The 26,946-nt window shown below is 39.1% G+C and overlaps 1 protein-coding gene across 1 annotated transcript in view; it reads right to left on the minus strand.

The window, feature by feature from the left end:
• GNAI1 (G protein subunit alpha i1) overlaps nt 1–25,527 on the minus strand; it is a gene marked incomplete at its 5' end in the record, with an annotated part of 33,689 nt that extends 8,162 nt beyond the window's left edge. Inside the window, 3 exons of the mRNA XM_080633919.1 lie at nt 4,314–4,455; nt 4,535–4,577; nt 25,410–25,527. Coding sequence (XP_080490045.1) covers nt 4,314–4,455; nt 4,535–4,577; nt 25,410–25,527 — 303 coding nt within the window. The remainder of the gene's footprint in view (nt 1–4,313; nt 4,456–4,534; nt 4,578–25,409) is intronic.
• Nucleotides 25,528–26,946: the final 1,419 nt, after the last annotated feature.

Below are 26,946 nucleotides of genomic sequence, written 5' to 3' on the forward strand. Positions count from 1 at the left end.
ACAACAGAAGTATTATCACCTAAGAAATACATTCAGCACATTAATTATTCTCTTAACCTGGTAAATGTGAATGTAACCAAACAAAAAAATTTGAAGGAAAACAACTGGGTTTAGTGTTCTGCATAGGATATTAATTCCCATATTTTTCAACAGAAAGACTAATAAATTTAATTTCTCATTAGCTGATAAAGCTTCTGATCTGTTTATAACTGGAATTAAGCTTTTATAAACAGAAGCAGTAACATTGTGTGCTCAAGTCTAAAGTAGCCTTATTTGCTTACCAAATATCACAAACTGAACAGAATGGTTACAATGCATACTAGAACCTTCAGTAATGCAGATGTATTTTGATTGATTGAAGAAAACACATTAATCACTTAAGCTTCAAAAACCAACTTTGTCTAAAAGTAACAAATGATCATTTTACCAAATCTTGCATCAGGAAGTAGAAAATTATTTTTTAAAACCTTTATAGATAAATCAGTTACAAATATCCATTACCTTAATTGTTCTACAAAGACCCAGTTTTCTCAGTAACGCAATATCAAGGAAACATTAAGATTTTTGAAAGAGCAAATGCTGGATTTGAAGACTACATATAAGAACTGCCTTTGAGAGTGAGGCTAATGGAGTATGGGATGTCAGTTCACCAGTCTCCTTTAACAGAATTTGATCGGTTGGCTACCTTCATCCAATTCTGAGTGAGGAAAGAAACTTTAAAATGTTAGCCCTGTAAGGCACTGGAAAAAGAAGAAAATGGCAGAGGAAAGAGACCCATACACATCAGTACTCTACTGTGGGTAGCTACCTGACCTTGGTTATTAGTTCTACATGATCTAATGCCAAGGTATGTCAGTCAGAAAAATCAGCATATTCATGGCTTGTAACTACTCCCACAGCATGTACTGTTTGTCCAATGTCCAATGATTACGAGAACAGATGACACTGGAAAGTGGGAAGGAGAAAAGAGAAACTTGGGCACATTAGCCAGGAACTGAAAGTATTTCAGTAAAGAGGAGGATTTTAAAAAGCAACATGTAAGGTTATTCTCATAAACAGTAAGTTAAAATACAGAGGCAAATTCATAGAAAAGTTCTGTCACCTTTGCTGTTCAAACAATAAACTGGTGGGGAAAACCAAACCAAACCAAGTATTTCAGGCTAAGCACAGGAAGTAGTGATTGTTCTAAAGATACTGTCTGCTGTAAACTTAAATAATCAAAGATCAGGACAGGGAAATTGTTTACAGATGGATTCAGTAACACTGATATTCATAGCCTGAAAACAAAAGGTTTACATACAGTCTGTCAACTCGAGGCAACCTTGAAGAGATTTTTATATATATGTATACATATGTAGTTATACATATGATATACATACACATATATCAGATATCTGATATATATCATACTATGATATAGTTGAAAGTCTTTTGAAAGCTAGAGTAGTTACAAATCTAAAACCAAGCATTTGTAAAATAAAAAACCAGAATACTGATTACTGTACATGCACAGGACAAATTGTGGACAACTGAAAATTCAATGGGTTGCACTAATAATTATATAAAAAAAGCCCAGAGCAGTAAAGATCAAAGGGCTGGATAGTCAGATCTCACAGACTGTCATGTGAGCAATATGCCTGCACAAAAGAAACTTGAATGACAATTCTGCTTTTGAGTATTGTTTGTGGATGCAAATACAAAGGACCTAAAACCCACAGAAGGCAGCAGATCTTGAAGAAGAGCCAATATATTAACATACATGATGGAAACAGCTTAGAAACTAACAGTCAATTTTGTCATGAATGATTATGCCATTTTATACCTAACATGGTCTGACTTTTCAAACACTCCAAATTTACTCTGTTTCAAACAGCTCTAAAATGGGACGAGGTGAGGGGGGTGAAGGGTGGTGGAGGAACAAGAAAACCAATTTCAGCCCAAACATTAATATACAAAGTGGTCTCTGTTACCCCTTTCTAAGCATGAAGAGTACTACAAGACACAAGTTAGCATGCACTGATCAAGTCCTATTTTCATTATTGATGAATGCTAGGTATTTTGTTTTAATTATACTGGAATGTAGCTTTCTCCCTACATATCATCATTTTTATACCAGATTTCATAAATAAGATTACATAAAGAAACTAATTTAACCATCTCTAGCTCATTACAGCAAATTTCACATTCAGAAAATGGTCTTTATTCCTTTAAAGTACATTCACTACTTGTCTCTCAAAACACAGTTTCTACTTTAGTACTGAAACATCCTGTAGGATAAAGGAAAATGTACCAGTCTTGAGATGGACCATTAGTGAAGCTGCTGGTGTAATCTGTGCTCTCTTGATTCAAGAGCTTTAAAAAAGAAAATGTTAAACTCAGTGCTTTACCTTTAGTCTTACGACAGAATTAAGAGTGTGTAATTTTCCAAACAAACTCAGCCCATTTAGAATAAAAACCTCAGAAATGTATGGAAAAAAGTCAGAATGTAATGGTTTTCATCAGGAATTACAATTCTGAGTTTGTTTTTCTGGTTCGTTTCTTTTTCCTCAATATAAAAAGGATAAAATTGCAACAAAATACCATTTAAAAAGCTACATTATATTAATCAAGGAGTACGCATACTTTCTTTTTTTTTTAAGTGAGACTGATGTATAACTCATGCTCTGAATTCCTTTTTCCATTTCTGACACTACAATTGACGCTCCACAGCAGTGATGCTCTGAAAAAAGAATTTGGACCACCAAGACCTGCCTAAGCGCAAACGGATGGACAGCTATTTTAAGATCAGCCCTGAAAAGTTTGCCTCATCATTTACATAGCTCTCTGAAGTTGAGAAACTCAAGACGACTTCAAATTGATATCATGCATAAAATAGCCCTCAAAATCTTCTTGTTAGTCATTTTATCTGCTAACACCTAAATTTACTCCTCCTCCGTTTTCTCTTTCTATGTATTTAGTAACACAAGTCTACCATCTGCCTCTTTCCAACATTAACTGCCAGACTCCCGAGAGGACTTCGTTGCGCAAATACTGAACTAACATGCAATAAGATACTGTTACTGCCCTGGAAAACTTTAGTCTTAAGGAACAACACCAGCAAACATGAAAATAATGTAGAGATGGATAGCCAATGAAAACAAAGTTTCTACTAGTTGTGTTTACAACTGAAGAGGTGTCATGCAGAATTAGATTAAATCTAGACTTCACATACAATTTTATGACCCACTTTATGTAAACTTATTAATGTTTTCTTTTGACAACCATACAAGGTCACTGAAGATATACGCTAGTATTACTAGTGCTAGGCTAGTTCCCATTTGAGAAAGTGAGCATTCTATATTCTGACATTAATTTCTATGGAGAGAAAATGAAAATACACATCCTGAACTAAGTTTCAGTGCTATGCAGACTAACAGCTTTGATGATCAACTTCAGCACTGCAGCAGAGAGCGCATTCCTGCAACCAGAGGATACGCAAAACCACTTAAGCTCAGCGTTTTACAGAGATTCAGAGCATCTAACCTCCCAACCAGACATGGACATAATCAGGGTCACCACAAGTAAAATTATAGAGTTCGGACTGGAGAAACAGTAAGCCTTAAAAGAATCAATTAGGCAGACCGGTTTTAATAGCTGGAATGGCAAACAGACCCATCAGAGGTTTGTGCATGGAACATTAGATGAAATGAGATGGAAAAGGAGCAGAAAAGCTTAGAAAAAGGTCTATTCCTTGGGGGAAAGCCTTAATCCTAAATACGATATAAAAAAATGGGATACCAGCAGCAGAGTTATGCCCATGTAAAATAAAGTCCTCCACACTGGAGATTAGTATGAAACAGGATTAAGCTTAGAGGCTGGTAATGTTTTAGGCATTGCTGTGCCTATCACCTAATAGAGAAATGTAGACAGCAGGTAGATACCTACCTATTTAAGCTGTTTTTATGCAACATGAAGATGTCTAACTGAAATGACTTCCAGAACATAATGGGCCACAAGTCCATACGAGTAAAGAGACCTAAGTGCATAGCTTAATGTTTTTCAAAACCTCCTTAAGACTCAGTTCTCCAAATTCAGGCAGAATTTAGAAAACTGTATCTAAACAAACAGCTGTTGTGAATCAGCCCAGTGCTGACTGCTGTGTAGGTCACCTTGCCATGTAAAGACCAATGACATTTAGTTTTCAATTAAACTTTTTAGCCTATAAAGAAGATTTTTGGATATCTGGAGATTTTTTTCGGAAAATAGTAACAGACAAAAATTGAAAATGAACGGATATTTCAGCCATGTATCTGTGTGCATACTTCAATACTTACAGCCCTGCCTGGATCACCAAAGTCTATCTTCAACCTCCCCATTGCTCTAATGATAGCAATAATGGACTGAATGGTGTTACTGTAGACAACAGCTTTGTACTGTTTACATTCTTCTTCTGAATAACCAGCTTCATGGATAATCCTATGAAAGGAGAAAAACCATAAATTCTCTATTCAAATAAACAAAATATTTCTCTAGGATAGTATTTCACCATACTTACTTCATTTGTTTCACAATTGTGCTTTTTCCTGATTCACCAGCTCCTGAAAAATAAATGTGTGAAAATTGACTAGACTTTTAGTGATCTTTGAAAATACATTTAATCTCTATACTTCAAATACATAACCAATATAAAAAACTTAAATAATTAAAAGTACATTTGTAAAAAATGAATTTTTAATATCAAAATGTGTCTTGAGTCAAAATTAAGACATTGTAAGAACAAGTCATTCTGTTCTAAAAAGTTTTTGCTTGTCTTTTTAGAGAAGTGAACATATTCTTTACAGTCTGCCAGGTGTTTCTAATGCAAGCAGATATCAACTGTTCAACTTCAAAGGAGTCTAAAGCTCAGTTCCTCAAAGAACCTTTTAAATCAACACCTCACCAAAAAACCTCCTTTATAAGTACTTCAAATTGCATTAATGGTTTTCAGTATTGCAAATGAGCAGCTTCAAACTCTCGACGGTTCTAGTCCTTGCAACCATCTTTTTGGCCCTTGCAAGAATAAACCAATTCCTTTTTGTTGGAACAGATTGCATGGGGTTTGCCAAATGTACTAATACCATCCTCAGTGCTTTAGAAAAGTGATAAAAAGGGCAAACTATGCCAAATTATGAAGCTTACAAAAACAACTAGCATGTCTATCAGCACATATGACAAAACTGCCATTTTTGCTGCCTCAACAACCTTAGTTTACTTTACCTACACTTACATCTGCTTCTTTCTCTGAAAAAAACATGCAACTTTAAAAAGAGGTGTGATCTAATCCCTTTAAACTGCACACTCCCAGTTTGTGTGTGACTTGTGCTGTACCCTCCTTCCTACATTTCCTCTTTCCCAAGTGAGTATGATCTTCATAGTCTATGGTGTTTCTAATGTAAACATATCACCAATTGCAATATAATCAAATAAAACCCTCTTCTTCAGAGGTCACTGTGACCACAGGAAGCCACTGATAAAGACCATATTTATTCATCTTCAAAAAAAGGGGCAAGAAGTGGAATCTGAAGCATTATGAGAGTCAGCCTCACCTCAATCCTCAGACTAACTATACAGTAAATACTCTTGGAAGCAATTTCCAGGCACATGATTGAGAATTGCCAGGATGGCTTTATGAACTGCAAATTGCACCTAACTTGGTAACTTTTTGTGAGGAAACAGCTGGTTTAAGGGATGGAGGACACCAGTGGATGTGATTTACTTTGACTCTAATAAAGCTTTCAATGCCACCTCCCACAGCATCCTAGCACCAAATTCGATAAATATCAACTTCAGGGTGTCTGAAAATCTGCCAGACTTAAAGGCTTGTGGTCAATGGTTTAAAACCTAACTGGAATCAACTCAGATGAGGCAATCTTTAGGAGACTGCACTGGGTTATTAGAGTTTAACATAGAATCATAGAATAGTTAGGGTTGGAAGGGACCTTAAGATCATCAAGTTCCAACCCTCCTGCCATGGAAGGGACACCTCACACTAAACCATCTCATCCAAGGCTCTGTCCAAGCTGGCCTTGAACACCACCAAGGATGGAGCATTCACAACCTCCCTGGGCAACCCATTCCAGTGCCTCACCACCCTCACAGTAAAGAACTTCCTCCTTATATCCAATCTAAACTTCCCCTGTTTAAGTTTGAACCCGTTACCCCTTGTCCTGTCACTACATGAGTGTCTAATGAAGAGTCCATTCCCAGCATCCTTAGAGGCCCCCTTCAGATACTGGAAGGCTGCTATGAGGTCTCCACGCAGCCTTCTCTTCTCCAGGCTGAACAGCCTCAACTTTCTCAGCCTCTCTTCATGCAGGAGGTGCTCCAGTCCCCTGATCATCCTCGTGGCCCTCCTCTCGACTTGTTCCAACAGTTCCATGTCCCTTCTACGTTGAGGACACCAGAACTGCACACACTACTCCAAGTGAGGTCTCATGAGAGCAGAGTAGAGGGGCAGGATCACCTCCTTCGACCTGCTGGTCACTCTCCTCTTGATGCAGCCCAGGATACGGTTGGCTTTCTGGGCTGCGAGCGCACACTGCCAGCTCATGCTCATTTTCTCATCGACCAACACCCCCAAGTCCTTCTCTGCAGGGCTGCTCTGAATCTCTTCTCTGCCCAACCTGTAGCTGTACCTGGGATTGCTCCCACCCAGGTGTAGGACCTTGCACTTGGCATGGTTAAACTTCATAAGGTTGGCATCAGCCCACCTCACAAGCGTGTCAAGGTCCCTCTGGATGGCATCCCTTCTCTCCGGTGTATCAACCGAACCACACAGCTTGGTGTCATCAGCAAACTTGCTGAGGGCGTACTCAATCCCACTGTCCATGTCACCGACAAAGATGTTGAACAAGACCGGTCCCAACAACGATTCTGGAGGGACACCATTCATTACTGGTCTCCAGCTGGACATTGAGCCATTGACCATAACTCAGTGGTCCATCTATCAAATTGATGTCTCTCCAATTTAGAGACAAGGATGTCGTGCAGGACAGTGTTGCATGCTCTGCCCAATCTTCATCAACGAAAGCCAGGATGACATGCACCCACATGAGGTCTGAAGGTGACACCAGCCTGGGAGACCAGGAAGTAGTCTGCAACTCTGGTCTCCAATGTTGGAGAATAAACGTGCTAGAGAGAGGGTCCTCAACAACCTAGAGGCCTGAACTAACTGAATCTTATGACAGTCAACAGAAACAAACATGAGGTCCTGCAAGTGGCACAGAATTACCCATTAAATATGGGTAAAAATAATAAAAAAATGAATAAAAAAATAAAAAATAATAAAAAAAAATAAATTAAAATTAGGGAACAACTTTGCAGAAAACAGCTGTGGGGATCAGCAACCTGAAGAGTGAGTAGTGAGCCCTTGTGGCAATGAAGGTCAACCACATACATGGCTGCTGCACTAGGACGAAGTTAACTTTCTTCACAGCAACCCATATAGTTCAGTACTTTGGATCTGTGGCTAAACCAGTGTCGGCAAGATACTAGCGTTGTTGCTATTGCTGAAAAGTGCATGCACAGTATCAAGGCTTCATCTCTCTTCCATCCTGTCCCCACCCCTAGTAAGAAGGCTGGGGGTGGACAAGAGGATGAGACAACTAACCCAAGTTGACGAAAGCGAAATTCCATACCATATCATGCCATGTTCAGCAGTAAAAGTTCATGGAAAGGAGAAAAAAGGGACATTTCTGGTTGTGATGTTTGTTATAACTTTTGGAAGGGTGATTATGAAGAGTCTAAAGCATTAGAGCACCCAAGTCTTATGAGGAGTGGCTGAGGGATCTGAGGTTGTTAAGTCTGGAGAAAAGGAGGCTGAGGGAAGACCTTATCACTCTCTACAACTACCTGAAAGGAGGCTGTAGTGAGGTGGGTGTCAGTCTCTTCTCCCAAGTAACCAGTGATAGGACAAGAGGAAATGGCCTCAAGCTGTGCCACGGAAGATTTAGATTGAATATTAGGAAAAAATTCTTCACTGCAAGCACTTGAACATGCTTCTCAGGGAAGCAATTAATTCACCATCCCTGGATGTATTTAAAGACATGTAAATGTGGTGCTCCCAGACATGGTCAGTGATGGACTTGGCAGCCCTAGGCTAACAATTGGACTTTATGATCTTAAAGGTCTTTTCTAACTTAAATTATTCTAGTGATGCATTCCATACATGCTGAGGCCCTGCTTTCCAGGAGGTGGCCAAACATCTGCCTCCCATCAAGAAGGAAGGAATTAATTCTTCTCTTTGCTTGTGTGTGTGAGCTTTTGCTTTTCCTATTAAAACGTCATTATCTTGATTCACAGATCTTTTTGCTTCCTTCTGTTTTCTCCTTATCCTTAGGAAGAGGAGAGTAACCAAGTAGCTCTGTGGGTGGTTGGGTTGTTTAGTCGGAATAAACCCTGGCCAACAGCTATCAGTGCTGCAGGGGCGAAACTGCAGTCAACAAGTCAAAAGAAGCTGTTATTCCCCAACAGTCAGCATTCATGATGCTGTATCCGAGTACTGTGTACTGTTTCCCCCTCCTCAAGCATCCAGTAAAGGAGGAATTGATAAACTATACAAAAACCAGTGGAAGATCTCTTAGTTGATTAGGGGGCTGGTGCACAAGGCATACACAGAAAAGCTACACAGAACTGGGCTTTTTAATCCTGGAAAGACTACTAGTGCATGGGGTGAGGTGGAGTGTGTGTCCAATTGCTGTCCTCCCCATAAAACCCACTTAAAACGGCTGAAGACAGAAGCAAACTCTCAGCCATGTCTTTGGGATAGTCTTCAAACCAAACATGTATCTTCATGACAGGCTCAAGCGAACTCAAAACCAGCTGCCAATAGTTGTCCCACCTCCTCCCCAACACTGCTACTGATGTGATGTGATGACACTGCTAACGATGACTAGACTTTTCTTACTCCAACACACAGCAGAATGAGTGTCAGCACCAACAGGAGCCAGCATGCTGCAGAGTTAACTAGCTAAGAAATAAAGTAGGCCTGTCAACATCAATCTAAGATTAGCTAAAGATGGCATTAAGCAATGTCCAAGTAAAAGACTTTTTATAAACCTGCAAGTTTCTTCATAAAGTAGCAATAGTTCTCAGACTCTGAGCTGCCATCAGAGCTCACTATCAATATACTATTATAAATAGAAAACAAAGTCACCAGTACAAAAGTTATTTGTTATTGTGACACCAGAAGCATCTGTAAACCCAACTAAGACCTTATCTATAAATACATAATTATGGACTTAAGCACAAATAGGTGGCAAAAGTTCAAAGATTAGCTTTTTTAATGAAATTACTGTAATTTGCTTTGGGTTAATATTTTTATTCAGACAATTTGAAGAAAGTATATACCCCTGCATTCAACAGAAATCGTTAAGAAATATTACAGCATTTGATTTATATAACCTCATGAAGTGCTCTTTCTGTTAAAAATTCGCCATATTTGACTCACCAAGCAGGTCAGTGTCAGGGCTAGTCACAGTATCAAAATTTAATTATTTGTAATAATCTTTCTGCTGTTTTTCTGGAGTCAGATGTGTTTCTCTATGGCATTAGAATTCACACGTAACAAATACCTAGAACTCTCACAAAAGCCATTTCAGGAATATAACCACAAACACATAATATGTAAGAAAAAAACCTAAGTAATTTATTCCAGAGTACCTAACATCAACAGTGAGTTCCTGGAAGGTGCATTCCTCTATTTTATTTAATGGAAAATAGAAACAGCATGCTTAGGTTGGTTTTTTTTCTCGAACTGCATGCTAAAACACCTGCAGCTTGCCCAACAATCTTTGCTTTAGTAAGAAAATTACACCTTACTGTCCCATTCTGAAAGAAGATTCACCCTTTTTGCACTCCTAAATGCAGAGCTCGGCCAGGTTTTCTGATGGATGCACTTGTAAAACTTCTCCTTTATCTCAGCATGAATAAGTTGTCCATACAGCAAAATTAGAACTAATTCTGTTTTAGAAAGTTTTAAACAGGAACAGCAGTATCAAATATTTCATGTGACAGCTGCATATAAAATGTCAGAGCTAGCTGTACTGTCACAACCAAACCCCACCCAAATTTAGACAGACCTGATTGCATATTCCTCAATCATCTAGTAAAGGATGTTATTTATTGCCTACTACTCAAGTGTGATACTTGATTTCAGCTTCACTACTGCCAGTCATTTGAACAATCTTATTGGCTCAGTTACTATTTATTAGACCTAGCATAAATATTAATAAAAAGACTACAGTTCTGCTCAGACTAGAAAAATAGCAGTGTGTCAGATCTGAATTTGAAAGAATGGTGATTATTTTTTGTTTGCTTAGTTTTAAATGACAGTTTAAGCTAACTGTCAGGGGATCACTTTGACAAAAAGTTTTAATAACTGATGGGTGTTTTCATTTCTTGCACACTTTGTGTCCTTTTCGCATTCCTCAAAGAAAAAAAAAAGGAAGGAACACGTCCTATGAAAATCCGATTTAAAACTTATATTCACACAGTTCAGTAGTAACATAACTTCAGCTAAGTCTCACACTCCTATTACATCTCCTTGCCAGAAAGCAGACAGATCCTTATGCTTCATTAGGCAGACTGGTGAAGTATGGAAGCAAAGCATGTGCAACTTGAGACAATTAAACACAGCAAGCAGCAGAACCATGTTTTCCCCCATAGATTCTACTATAATCTGAAGGTCTTCTGCCTCAAAGTTTCATAATCAAGATCTACCCTCACCTGTCAATAGTTCTACAACTAGTATTGGTGATATCCAAGCAGTCGTTAACCTGGATCCATCATGAGTTATAACAGCACTCAGTGAATTTATACCTAGCATATAAACCCAGGCCTATGACTAACCCTGCTGCACCATCCATGGCACAGTTGATCTGAAGCTCAACTAAATAATAGGACTACATTTGTATTGTAACTTTTCTTTCAAAGCCAACTTTCACCTTTGGAAACAGAGAGAAAAATCAAAGCATCTTCATGTTCAAATAACCAAAAGACCATTTAACAGATCAACTTCACATATAGTACTCTGAAGGAACCGAGTTGGGCTAGCAAAGCTCAAATAAGTTTTAAGAAACAGCTAAAGCAGTACTTGATTTTCAAAACTGCTATTTGGCCAGTTACACAAGATCTTACTATAAAGTATTAAAAAGACAGACACAGTTGGACTCCATCTTAAGGGTCTGTTCCAACCTAAATGGTTCTATGATCCTATGACTCACTATTGTGAAATTGTAGCAAACATCATTTTAGACAGATTCTATATCCTTCTACTTTCCAAATAGAGTAGGTCTGTGTTTACAAAGAACAAGTATTTTACAATTTAATTAAGCAAGTCAGGAAAAATGTTACTTTAAACTCCTCATAGTGTCTCATGATTTATTATCCTACACACTGCCTACATAGCAAGCATTCCAGAACTACAAATTTCTGGAACAAATGTTTTCGGCACCCAAGCACAGAAACTGGTGTTTGTAAATGCTGAGATCCTAATAGCAACATTTCTACCTTGTGAAGCATTTACTACCTGCTTGCTGAAGAAACTAATCAAATACCAAAATAAAATGCAATGCACACTTCCAAGTTCACAGGATCCCCCCTTTAGACGAAACCAACTGTCAAGTACTGCAGTTCCCAATAGCACAAATACACTCCATGCAACACTAACAAAAAAATTGTAGACTAAATTTCTGGGAAGGAAAAAAAACCCAAACCAACCACCACAAACAAAAACAACAAACACAAACCCTCAGAACAGGGCTGGCTTTGAATGACCAAGTTACACAAAGGATAGAACCCACTAATAGTCTTGTATGCTGTCAGCAGAGGGCTCAAGTGTGGACAAGAGTAATTAATATAAAACTTTCAATGGATGCTTGTCAGCTTTTCAGACTGTTAAACAGGAGACTTGCACCAAATTAACATACACAGACACATGCAAAACTTAAAACGCAGATTTGTAAATTGTTGGCTTCATCTACTGTAAAGGCCTCTCCTCACAACAGTCCTATCCAGTCTTCTGTCAGATGTTAGTATTTTCCAGTTGAAGGCACAAGATGAATGGTGCCTGTTCCTTCAGCTGCTACTGGTCACAGCACAAGCTAAATATCCTGTGATTTTTACTGTTTCTGCCATGGGGCCAGTAATCTTTTATAAAAGCACATGGCAAGCAGACAGTTTGGAAGTATAATCTCTTAAATTTAACACCTCACAACACATTAGCAGACATGACACACAAATTAGAATTCAAGCTGCTAATCATTGTTACTATACTCAAAATACATCAATATTAGTACAAGAAACACACAGTGAAAACTTGTTGCTACGCATCCACTAGACAGGCTGGCCACTAAACAAAACATTCCCTGACACCAGCACCTACACTGCTCTACCTCCCTGTGAATTAATTTTTGTCTTGTGTCCCCACTCTCGCTTTTTGAAGCCACCCAAAAGTTACAGTTCTTGTCTACCACCATCTTGTATTCTTCTAATTCTGGGGCAGCTGCTGCCACTGGGAAAGATCATGTTCCTTTTCCCCTTCCCAACCATTTTCATACAGTCAACCAAAGGTTGACAGCACTCTATTCTTAGAAGGTGGCATTAGTCTTGAACATTAGTCCATAGCTACTGGAATTTGAATAGACAGGGAACTGAATGAGTTAAAAAGAAAGCTGTCTGAAAAATATCTGGAAGAAAATATCTCAGCAACTTAGCCATGCAGTAACAAAGTGCGAATCCCAGATTACATCACTGGCTGAAACCACAGGAGTGACAGATTCTAAAATTACGACACTGACACAGATAAAAGATTTGGGCTAATTCTCAAGATTTCAGTTGCTGCACACTGACTTAGTTCTCCAGAAGCAGCACTGTTTACACCTGTAAGCTGCTGTCACTTTTGAAAGTTCCCCATCAAATCAAGAATTAACTACAAATAATTATTTATTTCTTAGGTCTTCAGTATTATCTTAGTAGATGTCTGAAATCAACAGCACAGAAAAACTATATATAAATTATTAAATAAAATTGTTAATATAAAACATTACCTCACAGGAGCATTTGCTTATTAACTAATGTTAGTGTCCTGTGTATTTGTCAGGTCTACACATCCAATAAACTGCTTTGAGTTTTCTAGATATCCAAGTCATTACTGTATTAAACAGATAAGCAAGTGCTAACAACTATATTTAGTTTAGTACTGAAACAAAGTATGGGTTTATATTCAGTATAAGCTCTGAACTCAATGAATTCTAAAAACAAAGTTTATGGTGAAACAAGCAGAGCACAAGCTCCACTTTGCAAAACTTAAGGTAATTTAGGTTTTAAGGTAACTTTTAATTCACTTCTTTTTAAGTATGAATTAAGTTTCCAGCTACTTCAAATATCCTATTAGTGCCTAGTATCTTTTTATGACAAAGGTTATAACCTTTTTTTGAAATAATCTTTTTGCTTAGAATTTGATGCATGTGATAAGCAGATATAGAATCATAGAATAGTTAGGGTTGGAAAGGACCTTAAGATCATCTAGTTCCAACCCTCCTGCCATGGCAGGGACACCTCACACTAAACCATCTCATCCAAGGCTCTGTCCAAGCTGGCCTTGAACACCGCCAAGGATGGAGCATTCACAACCTCCCTGGGCAACCCATTCCAGTGCCTCACCATCCTCACAGTAAAGAATTTCTTCCTTATATCCAATCTAAACCTCCTCTGTTTAAGTTTAAACCCGTTACCCCTTGTCCTGTCACTATAGTCCCTAATGAAGAGTCCATCTCCAGCATCCTCGTAGGCCCCCTTCAGATACTGGAAGGCTGCTATGAGGTCTCCATGCAGCCTTTTCTTCTCCAGGCTGAACAGCCTCGACTTTCTCAGCCTATCTTCACATGGGAGGTGCTCCAGTCCCCTGATCATCCTTGTGGCCCTCCTCTGGACTTGTTCCAACAGTTCCATGTCCTTTTTATGTTGAGGACACCAAAACTGCACACAATACTCCAAGTAAAGTCTCACAAGAGCAGAATAGAGGGGCAGGATCACCTCCTTTGACCTGCTGGTCATGCTCCTCTTGATGCAGCCCAGGATACGGTTGGATTTTGCCACGTGCAATTTTATGTGCAAAACACTGCCTGCAGCTTTTGAATACAAATTAGATCTCATCAAAACTGTTCTTCTATCTATATTCTTCAATTGTTTCAAATTACTGGTTGTACAACTACTGCTATGTAGTAGGACCCTTTTATCATTATGTGCATCACTTACACCATAACCATGCTGTGGACTCAGTATCTCACTATGAAGAGCACCAGTACAATCCCCCAGCAACTGTGAAACATTCAAAAGGAAATTTGGTACCTTGGAATTCAATCTACTTTAAAAACACTTATCTGTTGAAAAAGAAGACCTCTCAAAAACCCACATCATTGCCTTACAATGGGACAGTGCCATTGTATGTTAAAACCTGAAGCATTTCCTTAAATTAAGATGCAGACATAGTTTCCTTTATGCAAAGTGCCAAACACAGCAAGACCATGAGAAGCTGAGACTTGAAACTTTGGATATAAATTTCTTTCTTATGCCATAAATTAAGTAAGGGAATGGATGTGTATTTAGAAATGAAAACCACATAGTAGTCATGTTGGCTGCCTGGTAACTATATGCTATACCACCAGTAGCTAAAATATTTGTGGCTCCAGGTTTACCTAACATGTCAATGCTGACAGCAACTTTTAAGATTATCAGTTGATTACCTAAATGTCTCAAAGACCAGCCTCCACACTACTATACTCTAAAAAATATGTGAATCTCCTCAAAATTCCAAGTCCAGAAACTTGTCAGTATCATTAATAGCAACTAACTGATCTTTTCTTCAAAATTAAAATAAGATTTAAATTTGCTACTTAAAAAATTAGAGTGGTTATCTTCTTTCATACATGAGTTTGAATGGATATTTTATGTGACCACACTACACAACATAAATGTCAAGCACTCCAACAGTAAGAATCACCTCCTTTGCTCTTGCAAAGTTCACCAAGACAAGTTACTGTCAATTTCTGCCAACAGGGTACAGCATGCCTCGTCCAGATCTCTAAATACACATCCAGTAAACCTCAAGAAATTTAGAGTGCCCTGACATTTTCCTTGACAGTGTAGTTAGCCTTCATGAGCTTTTACTGTTCACTGAGCTATAAATATGATGTGCAAAGATGGCAGGTTCAGTGACTGAGAAGCCAGACAGAACTTCTATTACTAAGCAGACCATCTTAATCACAGATACTTCACTAAAAACTCAAACAACGATGCAAGAGGCATACTTTATGCAGGTGGAGAGATACAACAAAAGAACCTAGAATTCACAGCATATTTTCATCTCAGGCTTCGCTTGCAATTCAGAACAACAGTACTGTTGGATCATCTACAATTATGACAGATCTGACTGTCCCTGATACCTCGTATTACTATGTAACTGTACAAAAAGTTGGTAAAATCAGACAGCAAAGTGCACACATCCTGTCAAAACAGGAAAAAGATCTCATGCAGATCCCAAATAATTTTATTTAAAGCTCTACTTATCATGTAACACCAAGGCATTATTCACAAATAAGACAAATGGGTACTGTCAACATTTAAATGAAGGCAAATGCAGTTATACTAAAGGTGAACCCATTACTGCAAAAGTAAGGCAATAAACTTTGGCTCACAAATTTTCAGTCTTCATCCACACCTAACAGTGTGTTTCATCTCACAGCTTGAGGACTATAATCCATAAAAATAAGGAGAATAAGCATACTGGTTTTGACTTAAATTCATTACAGAAGTCTCTACCTCCACCAAAAAATTGTAAGGACTTACAAAGTGACACTGACTGACATGTGAAATGAAAACCTAGCTAACAAAACTGATCCTTTCAAAAGCAAACATTTTGAGAACTCTTACGTGTGACTTTGAGTGTACATGTATCTGAACCAGGAAAGCAATCATTATTTTGTTACATGCATTTTCCACACAAGGCCACCCACAAGTAGAGTACTATTTATAGTTAACAGCACTAAAACAAAAATCTGCCTTTTCTTGGTTGCTGTTGTTTAAACAGACTTTGTATTTAACTGTTCTCAAATTAAACTGAGAAAGCTTTGACATATATAAAAACTTCAACCCATTCAACCAGGCAGTTTCACCCAAAAAGCTGAAATGCAAGGAATAAGAGAGACACCTACATAAACAGCTGTTTGCTAGGCCTCAGACAAGTATGTTGTCAAACCTCAATTTAATCTAACCCTAAAAGGTCCTATGTTCCAAGACGGCAGGCAGAGAAAATAACCTAAGCAGTCTCTCATCTAGGAATTAAATGACAGCTTTTGCTAGCAAACACTGAGGCAGTAAAGCGTATTAGAAGGAATCCCTGTCAATGTCTTTAAGAGCCTTAGAAAGCACATAATGGTTTTGCACAGAGTTTACCAGATTTATTAAGGATCAGTAACTGAATCTGCATACAGCTGAAATCTTCTTTCAAAGCATTTCAAGAAATATTTAATCCATCAAGAATACATGCAACACTAATGAGACTTAGCAGTTTATTTTCAGTCCACCTTTCTACAGTACATCATTGGTAGATTTAGAAATCAACAAGCATTCAAAGAAGCACTTCATTAAATAAAATCTATAAATACTCTTATTTACTCCCAATTTTGTTATTGCAAGACATTTCTCTCCAGTCATAGCAACTTCTAAAAAATTGCATTCCAATACTATATTCATATTGTGTTCTGTTTGCAGTATTAGCACAACTTTACTGTTTCAGCTGGAGACTAGTATCTCCATTCTCCTCTGTTTGGACATTGCGCTGGCAGTTATGCTTCTTGCCCAGTACCACCTCTCATTCATGAAAGTGCTAGGTATAAAAAGATTCTTCCTAGTCTAGTCTACAACCTGTAAATTACATTAACATAAGGAAACACAAGTCTGAGACTCCTTGGACTTGGCACGAAACCAAATTCCTACCAGCATTTGCTGATCAAATACCCTAATCAACACACTCCTTGAGAAAGACTGGCACTATCTCCTATTCAAGCAATCAGGTTTTTAAATAAATGGGTTTTGAATAGAGTTTGACATGTCTGCCAACTGGACCTCGCAGGTGAACACAATTTCACATTACTCTTAATCTAATTCAGCAGTAAACTGTGACACTGAGATGCAGAAACAAAGAATCATAATCTGCAGCCATTTTCCCCTGCAGCCACTGCTACTCATTTCCACTATTCCATTTGCATAAGGCAAATGTATTTCTGCTCCTCCTCATGTTTTCATTCAGGTCCTCAACAAACCATTATGACATACCAGTTAAAATGACTACTCTAGCAGCAAACTGACTCCAAAGAGGACAGGCAATTTGACTATTCAACCAGCAGAAAACTGAATTAGGCATTTAGAAGTGCCAGAGAGAGGGCAAAACCATTCAGCCAACAACACAGGGCTTCTAGAATGGCTTAGCTGCTTACTAGACAACATGTACTGCTTATTTCCAGCATTCCGATGTGGATTTAGAAAGTAGGCAAGAGCCTCTTGAGTTTTACTGGAAACTATTAAAAAAAGCCCAGAGATTCAGAACCCCTATGATTGTGATGGGTAACAATTCGTATTATAAGCCAAACAACTACAACAGTTCATCCATGCAAAAAGACCCAACACATATTGTATGCTTGAAATTATTTTCTCAACTTTGTAAAGAAAAGATGGGATACAGGTAGCCATTTTATTCCCACAGTACTTTAATTCCAAGAAATAGAATACACTACATTCTAGATGATCTTAAGAATTACAAACGTGCTTCACAGCTTCAACAGAAATTTTCATTACAGTACATCGATTTCTTCTTTAACAGCAATCTGCTTAGAGCAATGATTGTAAAAGACTTCCTGTCCACTCTGGTTGCCTAGATACTGTTATATTTCACTGAAGATTTAATCAGGTACTTTTGCTAAGTATATTACACACTTCAAATGCAGTACTACATTTCTAAAAAGCATGTATGAAAAAGTAATGAGGTAAGAATTTATTTCATATACTGAAGCACCAGATATATATGGTGCTGATTCCTTTAAATAAGTAGCTTTATGAAAAGCATTTTTAATTTCAATATTAATTCATATCATTACATGTAATACTACAGTTTACATGCATCTCTAAACACAAATACATAGCTCCCATATATAGACCTATGTCAGCATTGCTACTTGATTAAGTTCATACTGAAACATACAGGAAATAGTCTTATTCAGAGCTTCAATGACTCTTCAATTACCAAAGCCAGAAAAGGAAAGCAATTTATTTGTCTATCATATGTTTAACAACCCATCTCTTATTTAGCAAATTGATTCTTAAATGCTCTATGCCAGCTACCCCCATCAGTTGAGATCCTGAAAGAATATCAAAAGAAAATTTTAACATTTACACAAAAATATGGTTTTTCAAGAAAGGGCCTAGCCATAAATTAACCTAAAGTGAAACAGGAAGTCAAAAGCTGACCTGAACAGATAACATACTCTCAAATCAAAGACTAATGCATATGGATATCTGTGAAACTAGGTAATTTTTAGGCCATTTTGCTGGGACACCATAAAGAGATAAATGATACTTTACCTCTTCCTGTTACATACACAATCTATAGACAATTCCAGAGATTTTGAAGCTGGCTCCACAGCTCTACAAATTCCAACAGCTAAGCCATGATGATGGGAAGCACCTTCCAAATCCCCAACTCTAACACTTCTTATAACTATAATGTGAAAGGGTTATGAGCAGTCACAATCATGGATAATTAGTCTATAACATCATAATCATTCCTTCATTTTCCACCCTGAATTTCACTAAAAAACTTATTTTGCCTTGTCTGGTCCTACTTAATGGGCAAGGAGAACAAAATTTTCGTGTAAGAAGAGATGAGTTCAAATCTTTTCTTACATTCCAAATTGTCTCAGCAACAAGAGATTAGTTTTGTCTTAATCATCTAACATTTCAATATCTTAATTATTCTCCCACTCAGAAACACCACTAAGTTGAGCCATTTCAAAACCTGCATTTCCTTCAATAGTACACTCAAGACTTCTGGCTCTCACAAGTTCAAAGTTCTGATTCTTTCAACTGCTCTGCACATTACCAACTTTTTTTGGATACAGGATCTCTCAGGTGAAGCTAACTAACTTTTCCACTTACAGAATAACAAAACAGTAATTTACATAAAGCCTGAGGTAACAGCAGGACACTGAGCAAACAAAGGCAATAAACAGAACAGCTGACCTCAGGTAAAGCTGGACAATGACTAAGATTCAACCTCAAAATAGCAAGTTTTTCATCAATAAAAGTTGTCCTACATACACACACTTGGGGGGAAGAAAAAAAAAAATCTTTTAACAGCTAATTATCAAATCATTTCAGATCTTTATTTCAGCATTTCCATGGCAGAAAAACTTCACACATCTTAAATACCTCTTTTCTACTTTCAGTTTTCTATCGTGACATTTGCCAGGATAGCATATTACAGGAAACACTGCGGATGCACACGAAGCTCAGTAGCAAAACTAACTTCAGAATTTCATGCCCTCTGAAGCTGGACTCATGGCTTGGTTTCAAAATATTTAGCGAGGCTTTAGGATGTGCTGACTATTCCCAGACAACCAAAACAACTAAAATGTGTGGTAGCAAAAGAACAAGTCACTTTGGTGATGTGGTATGATACCAGCAGAGTCTTAACTCTTTCTAGCACAAAGCCCAAGTTCAAGTTGTGCCAAAAGAGCTATGCAAGGAGCTGCTTCCAATACAAGCTAAAAGTAACTTCTCAAAAGTAGGTTAGCTTAAATACGCAGTCATTTCAGAATCTATAGGGCTGAAGTAAACTGTCATATCAGATAGAACAATGATGACAACAAACTGTACCACCAGAAAAAGTAGGAAGAAACTGAGTCAGCATATTATAGAACTTACATGTAGTCTTGAGGTACCAGCGATACTGGGAGTGAATGGCTTACCAAAAAGTACCTTACCAGAGCATTTTTGGTCTCTTATTTGGCGGCCAATGGAAATATTACATGGTTTTTAAAAGACAACTTGAAGGAATTTTTTTTTTTTAAACTTACAATGTTTTCTAACTCTTAAAATGTATTTTAAAAAGCCTTAATGCCTGATGCAAAAGAGAAGTAATTTTTATATATCTGTAACTACACTTTTTAATCAAGAGACAAAAAAAGCAGTCGCCACTACTGGTATCACAACATAGTACAAAACATAGTTTCTCCTTAACCCTGTCTAAAACAACAATCACTGAAGTGAATTTTTGCCTAAGGATGTTAAAGAATTAAAAACATACAATCAGAAATTGTTTTTATGAAAAATTCTTCCAAAATTAAGATTTAAAATAATGTAACAGATGACCTGAAATCACTAAAGATAATTTATACTGTAGGGTAAAAAATCTATACACACATTACAAACCACTATTAAGATGCTGTAAATTATACCAACATTCAAATGGAAAAAGACAAACATAAAAGAACCTAAACTGCAATTACACAAACAGCCATAGCTGAATGGCTGTGTTTTCTGTACATCCATAAGTTTCTTTTCACAAAAGCAAAGGGGATTATTACACTATGGGAATCTAGCAATTTTGACTTTGTTCCTTGAAATTATTGTTATATTTAGTACAAAGGCTTGAGGATTTCATTGCCTTAACTACAAAGTCAGACATAAAAGTCCACATAAATAACATCCTGATTGTCAGAGACCAATTGTACCATATTAAAATGCAAGAGAGCTCCTAGGGCAGAACTCCTGCTAAATCTAAGCAACAGGCAGAAAGTTGGGGAGAAGCAGACAAACAACAAGAAAAAAAAACCTTAAACAAAAAAAAACCAACACCCAAAACCATTAGACACTTCTTTTAGGTACCACAAAACAGCTTTTAAATAAGAGGTGAACTTGGTAAACATCTATAGATAGCTGTCTGTGAAGGTGAGACAGGAAATTCTGCCAGAAATGTTTTAGACTAGGCAGGTATACAGATGAGGTCAACAGCTCTGAAACTGTGCAATGCTTGTTTGTGAGAATAAGGCTTTTTTGAGAGCTTTGATAAGTTCAAACTTCGAATGCCTTTTTTTGTCTGCAAGTATGAAGAGAATACTCTGGAGGAAAAGCAAGAGGAATAATGGTACAAACAGCATATCTGATGCGTGGTCAGGTCTGGAGCAAGGCAGGTATTGCCAAGGACTGCAAGGATCACGCTGGTGAAAGGATGAATATCCAGTGGGAGTCAGTTGACTGAGCAGACAAAGATGCAGGTCTGTAACAAAAGAAAAGCAGCCAGAAAAAGACGCCTGCAATGTGAAGATTTAGAGGAACAACGGAATAGAATTGTTTTAGTTACAGACTTAAGGAACAGAAAGAACTGCAACGAAAAAGACAAAGAGCAGTACTATGTCTTAAGTTAAAAAACAGGTATCTTTCAGAACACATCAACACAACGTTTCAGTATGAATCACAAGGGTCTATTCAGGAAGTGAAAAATGGCTCTCTTGCTCATAAGCACAAAGGTATCCATTGAACTTCAATCTACAAACATGATTATTCAGAAAGAAGACAGATAATTTAACAGTTGACAAATATACAGTCTGTGACCTGCTGGATCCCAGGATCCACTTCTAAAGAACATTTAAGACACATCTATCGCCTTTTTGATTCAAGATACCAAGAACTTTAACACTGAATTGGCTATATTGGGTGAAGAATGTGATAATCCACAAGACAAAGTGCTAATCCTATAAACTCATGCTGCCAGTTTGAATGTATTCAGAAAGCCTGATGAGCTAACCTCATACCAGAAGGCTTTCTACTAAATGAGGTACTGCCTGTTTTCCTGCAGTTGGCATAAATTCCATCTTATGTGCTTTAGTTAATTTAATAGAAACGCATTTGTAAATCCACACCTGATCTGGGTCACATGTATATTAATGCAGCACACAGAGCAGTCACACAGAACCACCATCTCCCAACATGAGTAGAATTACATTCCTTCTGCAAGCACCACTGGAATTCTTATTTGTTCAACACTAAAATTAAGATGAGGAACCACGGAAGAGAAAAACAACTTAGGTTTACTGCTTTCCCTACTTGGAAGCCTGCCAAAATATACATTGCTTTCCTTAAAAAAAAAAAAAAAAAAAAAAAAAAAAAGAGAAATCACACTAAGTATATGAGTTTACCTATAAGAAACAACAATGGCAAAAATACTATAAAACAAAATATTACTTCAACCAGGAAACAGAAGTTTAAGAACTGTCAACTTGACAAAAATATTAAAGTGCTTAAGGAAAAGTACTTTTGTATGTTACGTTTTTAATGCTGTATGTTTTGTTTGAGTTCCCATGACATTTAAGTATTTGTCACACACTAATATAATTTTGAATGACAGAAGCCTATTTATTTAATGATTTTAAAAAACAAAATTTCTGTGTATAAACAAGCATTCTGAATTTGCCTTACAAACTACATACTCAAATTCAGCCTACTTCTAATAATGAGGACGGTGCTTAGAAATTTTCCAGTAAAGGTTCTGCTGATGGGATAGAACATTGAAAGTGTGTAGGATTACAAGGTTAAAATACTGCTGTACATGGATTTCATTCAGAATTCAGTATTTTTATTCTACGGCCTGCAAATCTGTACAAAATGATACACCAATTCACAAATACGGTGAAAGTTACATATTCCAGGCCACTACTACTTTGCTCAGCTTAAATATGTCTGCTTCCTTCTAGAAAGAGGACAACAAAATATGTATCTAACATGGATCAGTGATATTGCTCACAAAGTCATAGTGTAGGTACAGCAATGTCACATCTATCTCTTAATTAAATCAATGCAATTTCCTGTTTTAGAAAAACCTTCAGGAAAGCATATAATGCAAGAAATTAAATTTTAAGGCTAGAAATAGACTGATTTTATAAAAATATATTCCCTTAATTGAGCATTATAGCTCAAGCTTCTGTAGGATTCTCTAATTACTACATAAAGATGTAATTTTTATACATGCTGGAATAAATCCATCCTATTGGGTTAATAGGTATAAAGCGACATACTCTATCTATATAGTAAGGTATTTTAGATGTCTCTCACACACTGTATTTCCCTGGCAGCAGCCCACAATTTGCACTTTTCATTTCAGTATCTTTTTGACAGAACAAGCCCATATATAGATGTAGGAGTACAACCAAGTAAATGATAAACTCTGACATATGGGCTGAACAAGCAATTGGGAAAGTGAACAGTGAGAAGACAGTGACTCCAGTGGAAGTAACTTTAAATAATTTTGCCATCAGATAAGGCATTCACATAACATTTAAGACATCTGACACAGTTACAAGGAAAAGTAACAGAAAAACTTTCACTGTAAGATATGTGAAATACACAAATACATCCACAGGTGTATATACAAAACCTCGAAGATCAGTAAACATGTAGGTAATTTTTTGTTTAAATGATGACTCAAACACTGGTCCTAAAGAAGTCAGCCTGCTAGTTTTCAAACCTCCTTTTTACTAGGGGAAAGTTAAATACTAAACCAACACACATATATTTGAGCATTTGTTCCATATACTAAGATTTCATGAGATTCCAGCAGAGAAACATACTTTTCTCAAAAGCTGTTCTGCATTATAAACAATTTATAAAACTTAAAACCAGAAACTCATAACATAGGGCTTTAGATATAACAGCATTAAACAACTGAAAATGGTGAAAAAATTAATTCTAAAATTTAAAACATCTTTCTACAGATAGCAACTTTATCCATATCCCCAGAATATAAGAGATACAAAGATGACTACCAAACTACGTGTACTAGAACTTCCACACAGGAAAACGGAAGACTGAAAAATCATTTTAAATGCCTTGCCAGAAGACATACAAAGCATTACGCTGACACCTTTGAAAAAGTCAGTAACATCTTCTGCAGTACTGCCATTGAACCCACACAGGACAACCTTTCCATGCAGCAATTTGAGGATTCCAGAGGCATACAGGACCAGGCACAGGACCAACCAAAAGCCTATCACTTTCTGGAAAACAAACCGATTAAAAAAAGCTCTAATCGCTTCCCTCACAAGCAAATTTTACAATCCATAAACACATTTTAAGACATTCCTTTTTCCCATACTAGTTTATTTCATCTCTTCGTCTACACATGAAAGAGCTTCACTTTCCTGTTCCCTTCTGGAGCTATTTTAGAATTTCACAACAGAAAGAAGTTATTTAAGAGGTCTATTACAATGTCTGCAGTGAACAAAGCACACAGATGAGTAATCTAGCATAATCAACGTCGAGGTTTGCCTGAAACTGTAGCTCTGGGAAAGGAAGGGCTGCATGAGGAAAGTTGCAACTCAAAAGCTCCTTAACTCAGGATTAGGAGGATGCAGTCTGGTTTAGCTAGATGGGATATACTGCAAAACTTCCTACATCATCAATACAATCCAAATCTTTCAGTATTCAGCTGTCTGCAAGTTGTACAGTATTTTTAGTTCTGCACCAAGGTATTTATAATTAACCCTCTCACTTTCTTTTCTCTTGTACAGTCATTTTTAAAATCACCTTATTTTACTTATCTTTACAAGCAAGCACATCCCTCAGAACATACAAAAGGGTCAGCTCCAAGTACTTGTGAGCAAAACTCAGCAATACATGACAGCATATTATGTAGGTCACGTAATTTGTGGCTCACAGATTTGGAACCCCATCTAGGTTATACTCCCTAAGCAACTTCCACAAAACAAAACAAAACAAAAAAAAAAGAAGTTAAACGGTGCTTTGCCGTGTGTTCCTTTGACGCTTTCCACACTTTATTCTTGCAGCAACAGTTTAGACATTCAGGTCTACAAGAACCATTAACAGCGAACATCTCCATCCTAGTATCTCCTTCCTCTGAGCCGAGGCACGCAGAACCCACGTCACAAGTTTCAGATGTTATCCCCTTCAGATGGAAGCCAGCGCCCGCTTTCAACAAGGGCCCCGGAGCAAATGACACCGCCCCGTTACCCCAGCGGGCCCTGTCTCTAAACCCGGGCAGAAGCCGAGACGTCCATCTTCGTCTACGGCCTCTGTGTCCCCATCCTCACTCCGGGAACTTCTGAGGGGCCATAAGCACAAAGCTCAGAGGCGTCACCAGAGGCGAGCATCTCACCGCCCGCCCAGCCGCCCTGCAGCCCCCCGCGGTGCCGTCTCAACGGCGCCCCAGCTCGGCTGGCACCTGCCCCGGCGTCACCTCAGGCAGGGCGGCGCAGGGGGAAGAACACCTCACCTCAGGGCTATGGGGTTACTTCATGGGACCATCACCTCCAGGCAGCCCTTACCTAAGAGGAGCAGCTTGACCTCCCTGGCCGCCTTCTCGCCATCCTCCCGCAGGTTCCTGTCGATCATCTTGCTCCTCTCCACCGCCGCCTTGTCCTCGGCGCTCAACGTGCAGCCCATGTTGGGGAGGGGGCTTGTTTTACTTCTCCGGGAGAAGAGAAGCGAGCGAGCGGTGGGACTCCTCGCGCGGGGCCGCCGGAGAGGCGCTGAAGGGAGGAGGTGGGGAGTGAGTGTCTCCGACCTCTTTCTGCTTCCCTCCCTCCCTCACCTGAAACGCAACGGCGGCGCAGGCACAAGACACCCAGTTTACCTCACTCACAAGCAAGCGGAGGGGAGCGGGAGGCTTAGCCTGAAACCCGCCCCGAGATAAGCGGAGCGGGCGCAGCAGCAGGAACCACTCACCGACCGGGGCCGCCGCGGGACGAGAGGAGGCTACAGCTCCCGCGGCACCACCCCCGCCCCAACGGAGGCGATCGGCGGCGCGCACCGCCCACACGGCGGTGCGAAGCGGGGCTGAGGCGGGGCGGGCGGGGACGAGAGCGCGCACGGCGGGAAGGGCGGGGCGGCGAGGGCCGCGCGTGCGCACGGCATCGGCGGGCCGTTGTAGGGGGGAAAAAAGGGAGGGGGGGGGAACGGGGCAATGGCAACGGAAGCAAAACCGGAATGGTGTTAAAAACGGGGGCGGGGTAGGGAAGATGGCTTCCTTCCCATCAGGCGGTGTCAGCGAGAACGCCGGTCACCTGCCGGCAGCGGGGGAAAATCGTTGAGGGCTCGAATTTAAACGTTTCTGGGCGGGCGGTTCCATTGGGTGGTGGGGCGGGGGAGCGCCGGGCAGGGCTGTACCATCGCCTTCAGGGGCGGTTCCATGCGTTGAGGCCGCCTGAGGCGTGGCGGGCAGCGGGAGGTGGTGGAGAGAGCGTTGTGCTCGGAAGTAGTAGCTGCTGTGTAATCCTGCCGTGGGGCACTTCTACCTGGCAGAGGGGCTCGGATCCCGGACCTTACCGTCGTTGGGTGCTCTGTGAGGAGCGGGACGGGGCTAGGTCAGCGCAGGGCTTGCGCTTGTTGATGCTTGCTGGTCAACTCTGTGTTCCTCCGTGAAAAGAGAGCCAAGGGAAACGATCTCATCCCACGGCCCAGAACTATTCCATTAACTTCGTTTTCATGTGCCTGTTTACTTGCGCGGAGCTCGAGTGTAGTACTGCGCATCCACATCAGATCCAGGGGTTGTTGTGTTGCTTGACTGTTGTGTTCTTTAATATCAAACCGCTAAGAACATGCAGTGCTCGCAGCTCTTTCCCCAGCGTGCACATACTGAGGTGTTTGGAGTAGAAAAGAAAGCTCTTGTTGGCCTTGTACCTGAATCTGGTCCAACCTCCTGCCCAAGGCCAGGTCAGCTGGGCTACTGCATGACCCCCGGCTTGACTTGTGAGCCCAGCCAGCTTGAAACAAAGTACATCTCACAGAATATCATAGAGAAAACTGCCTGTACATAAGATAAAATGAGATAAAATGCCATGAATCTCAGCAAAGTCTCAGTCA

The sequence above is a fragment of the Psittacula echo genome, assembly GCF_963264785.1.
Source record: "Psittacula echo genome assembly, chromosome: 1".
Lineage (NCBI taxonomy): Eukaryota > Metazoa > Chordata > Aves > Psittaciformes > Psittacidae > Psittacula > Psittacula echo.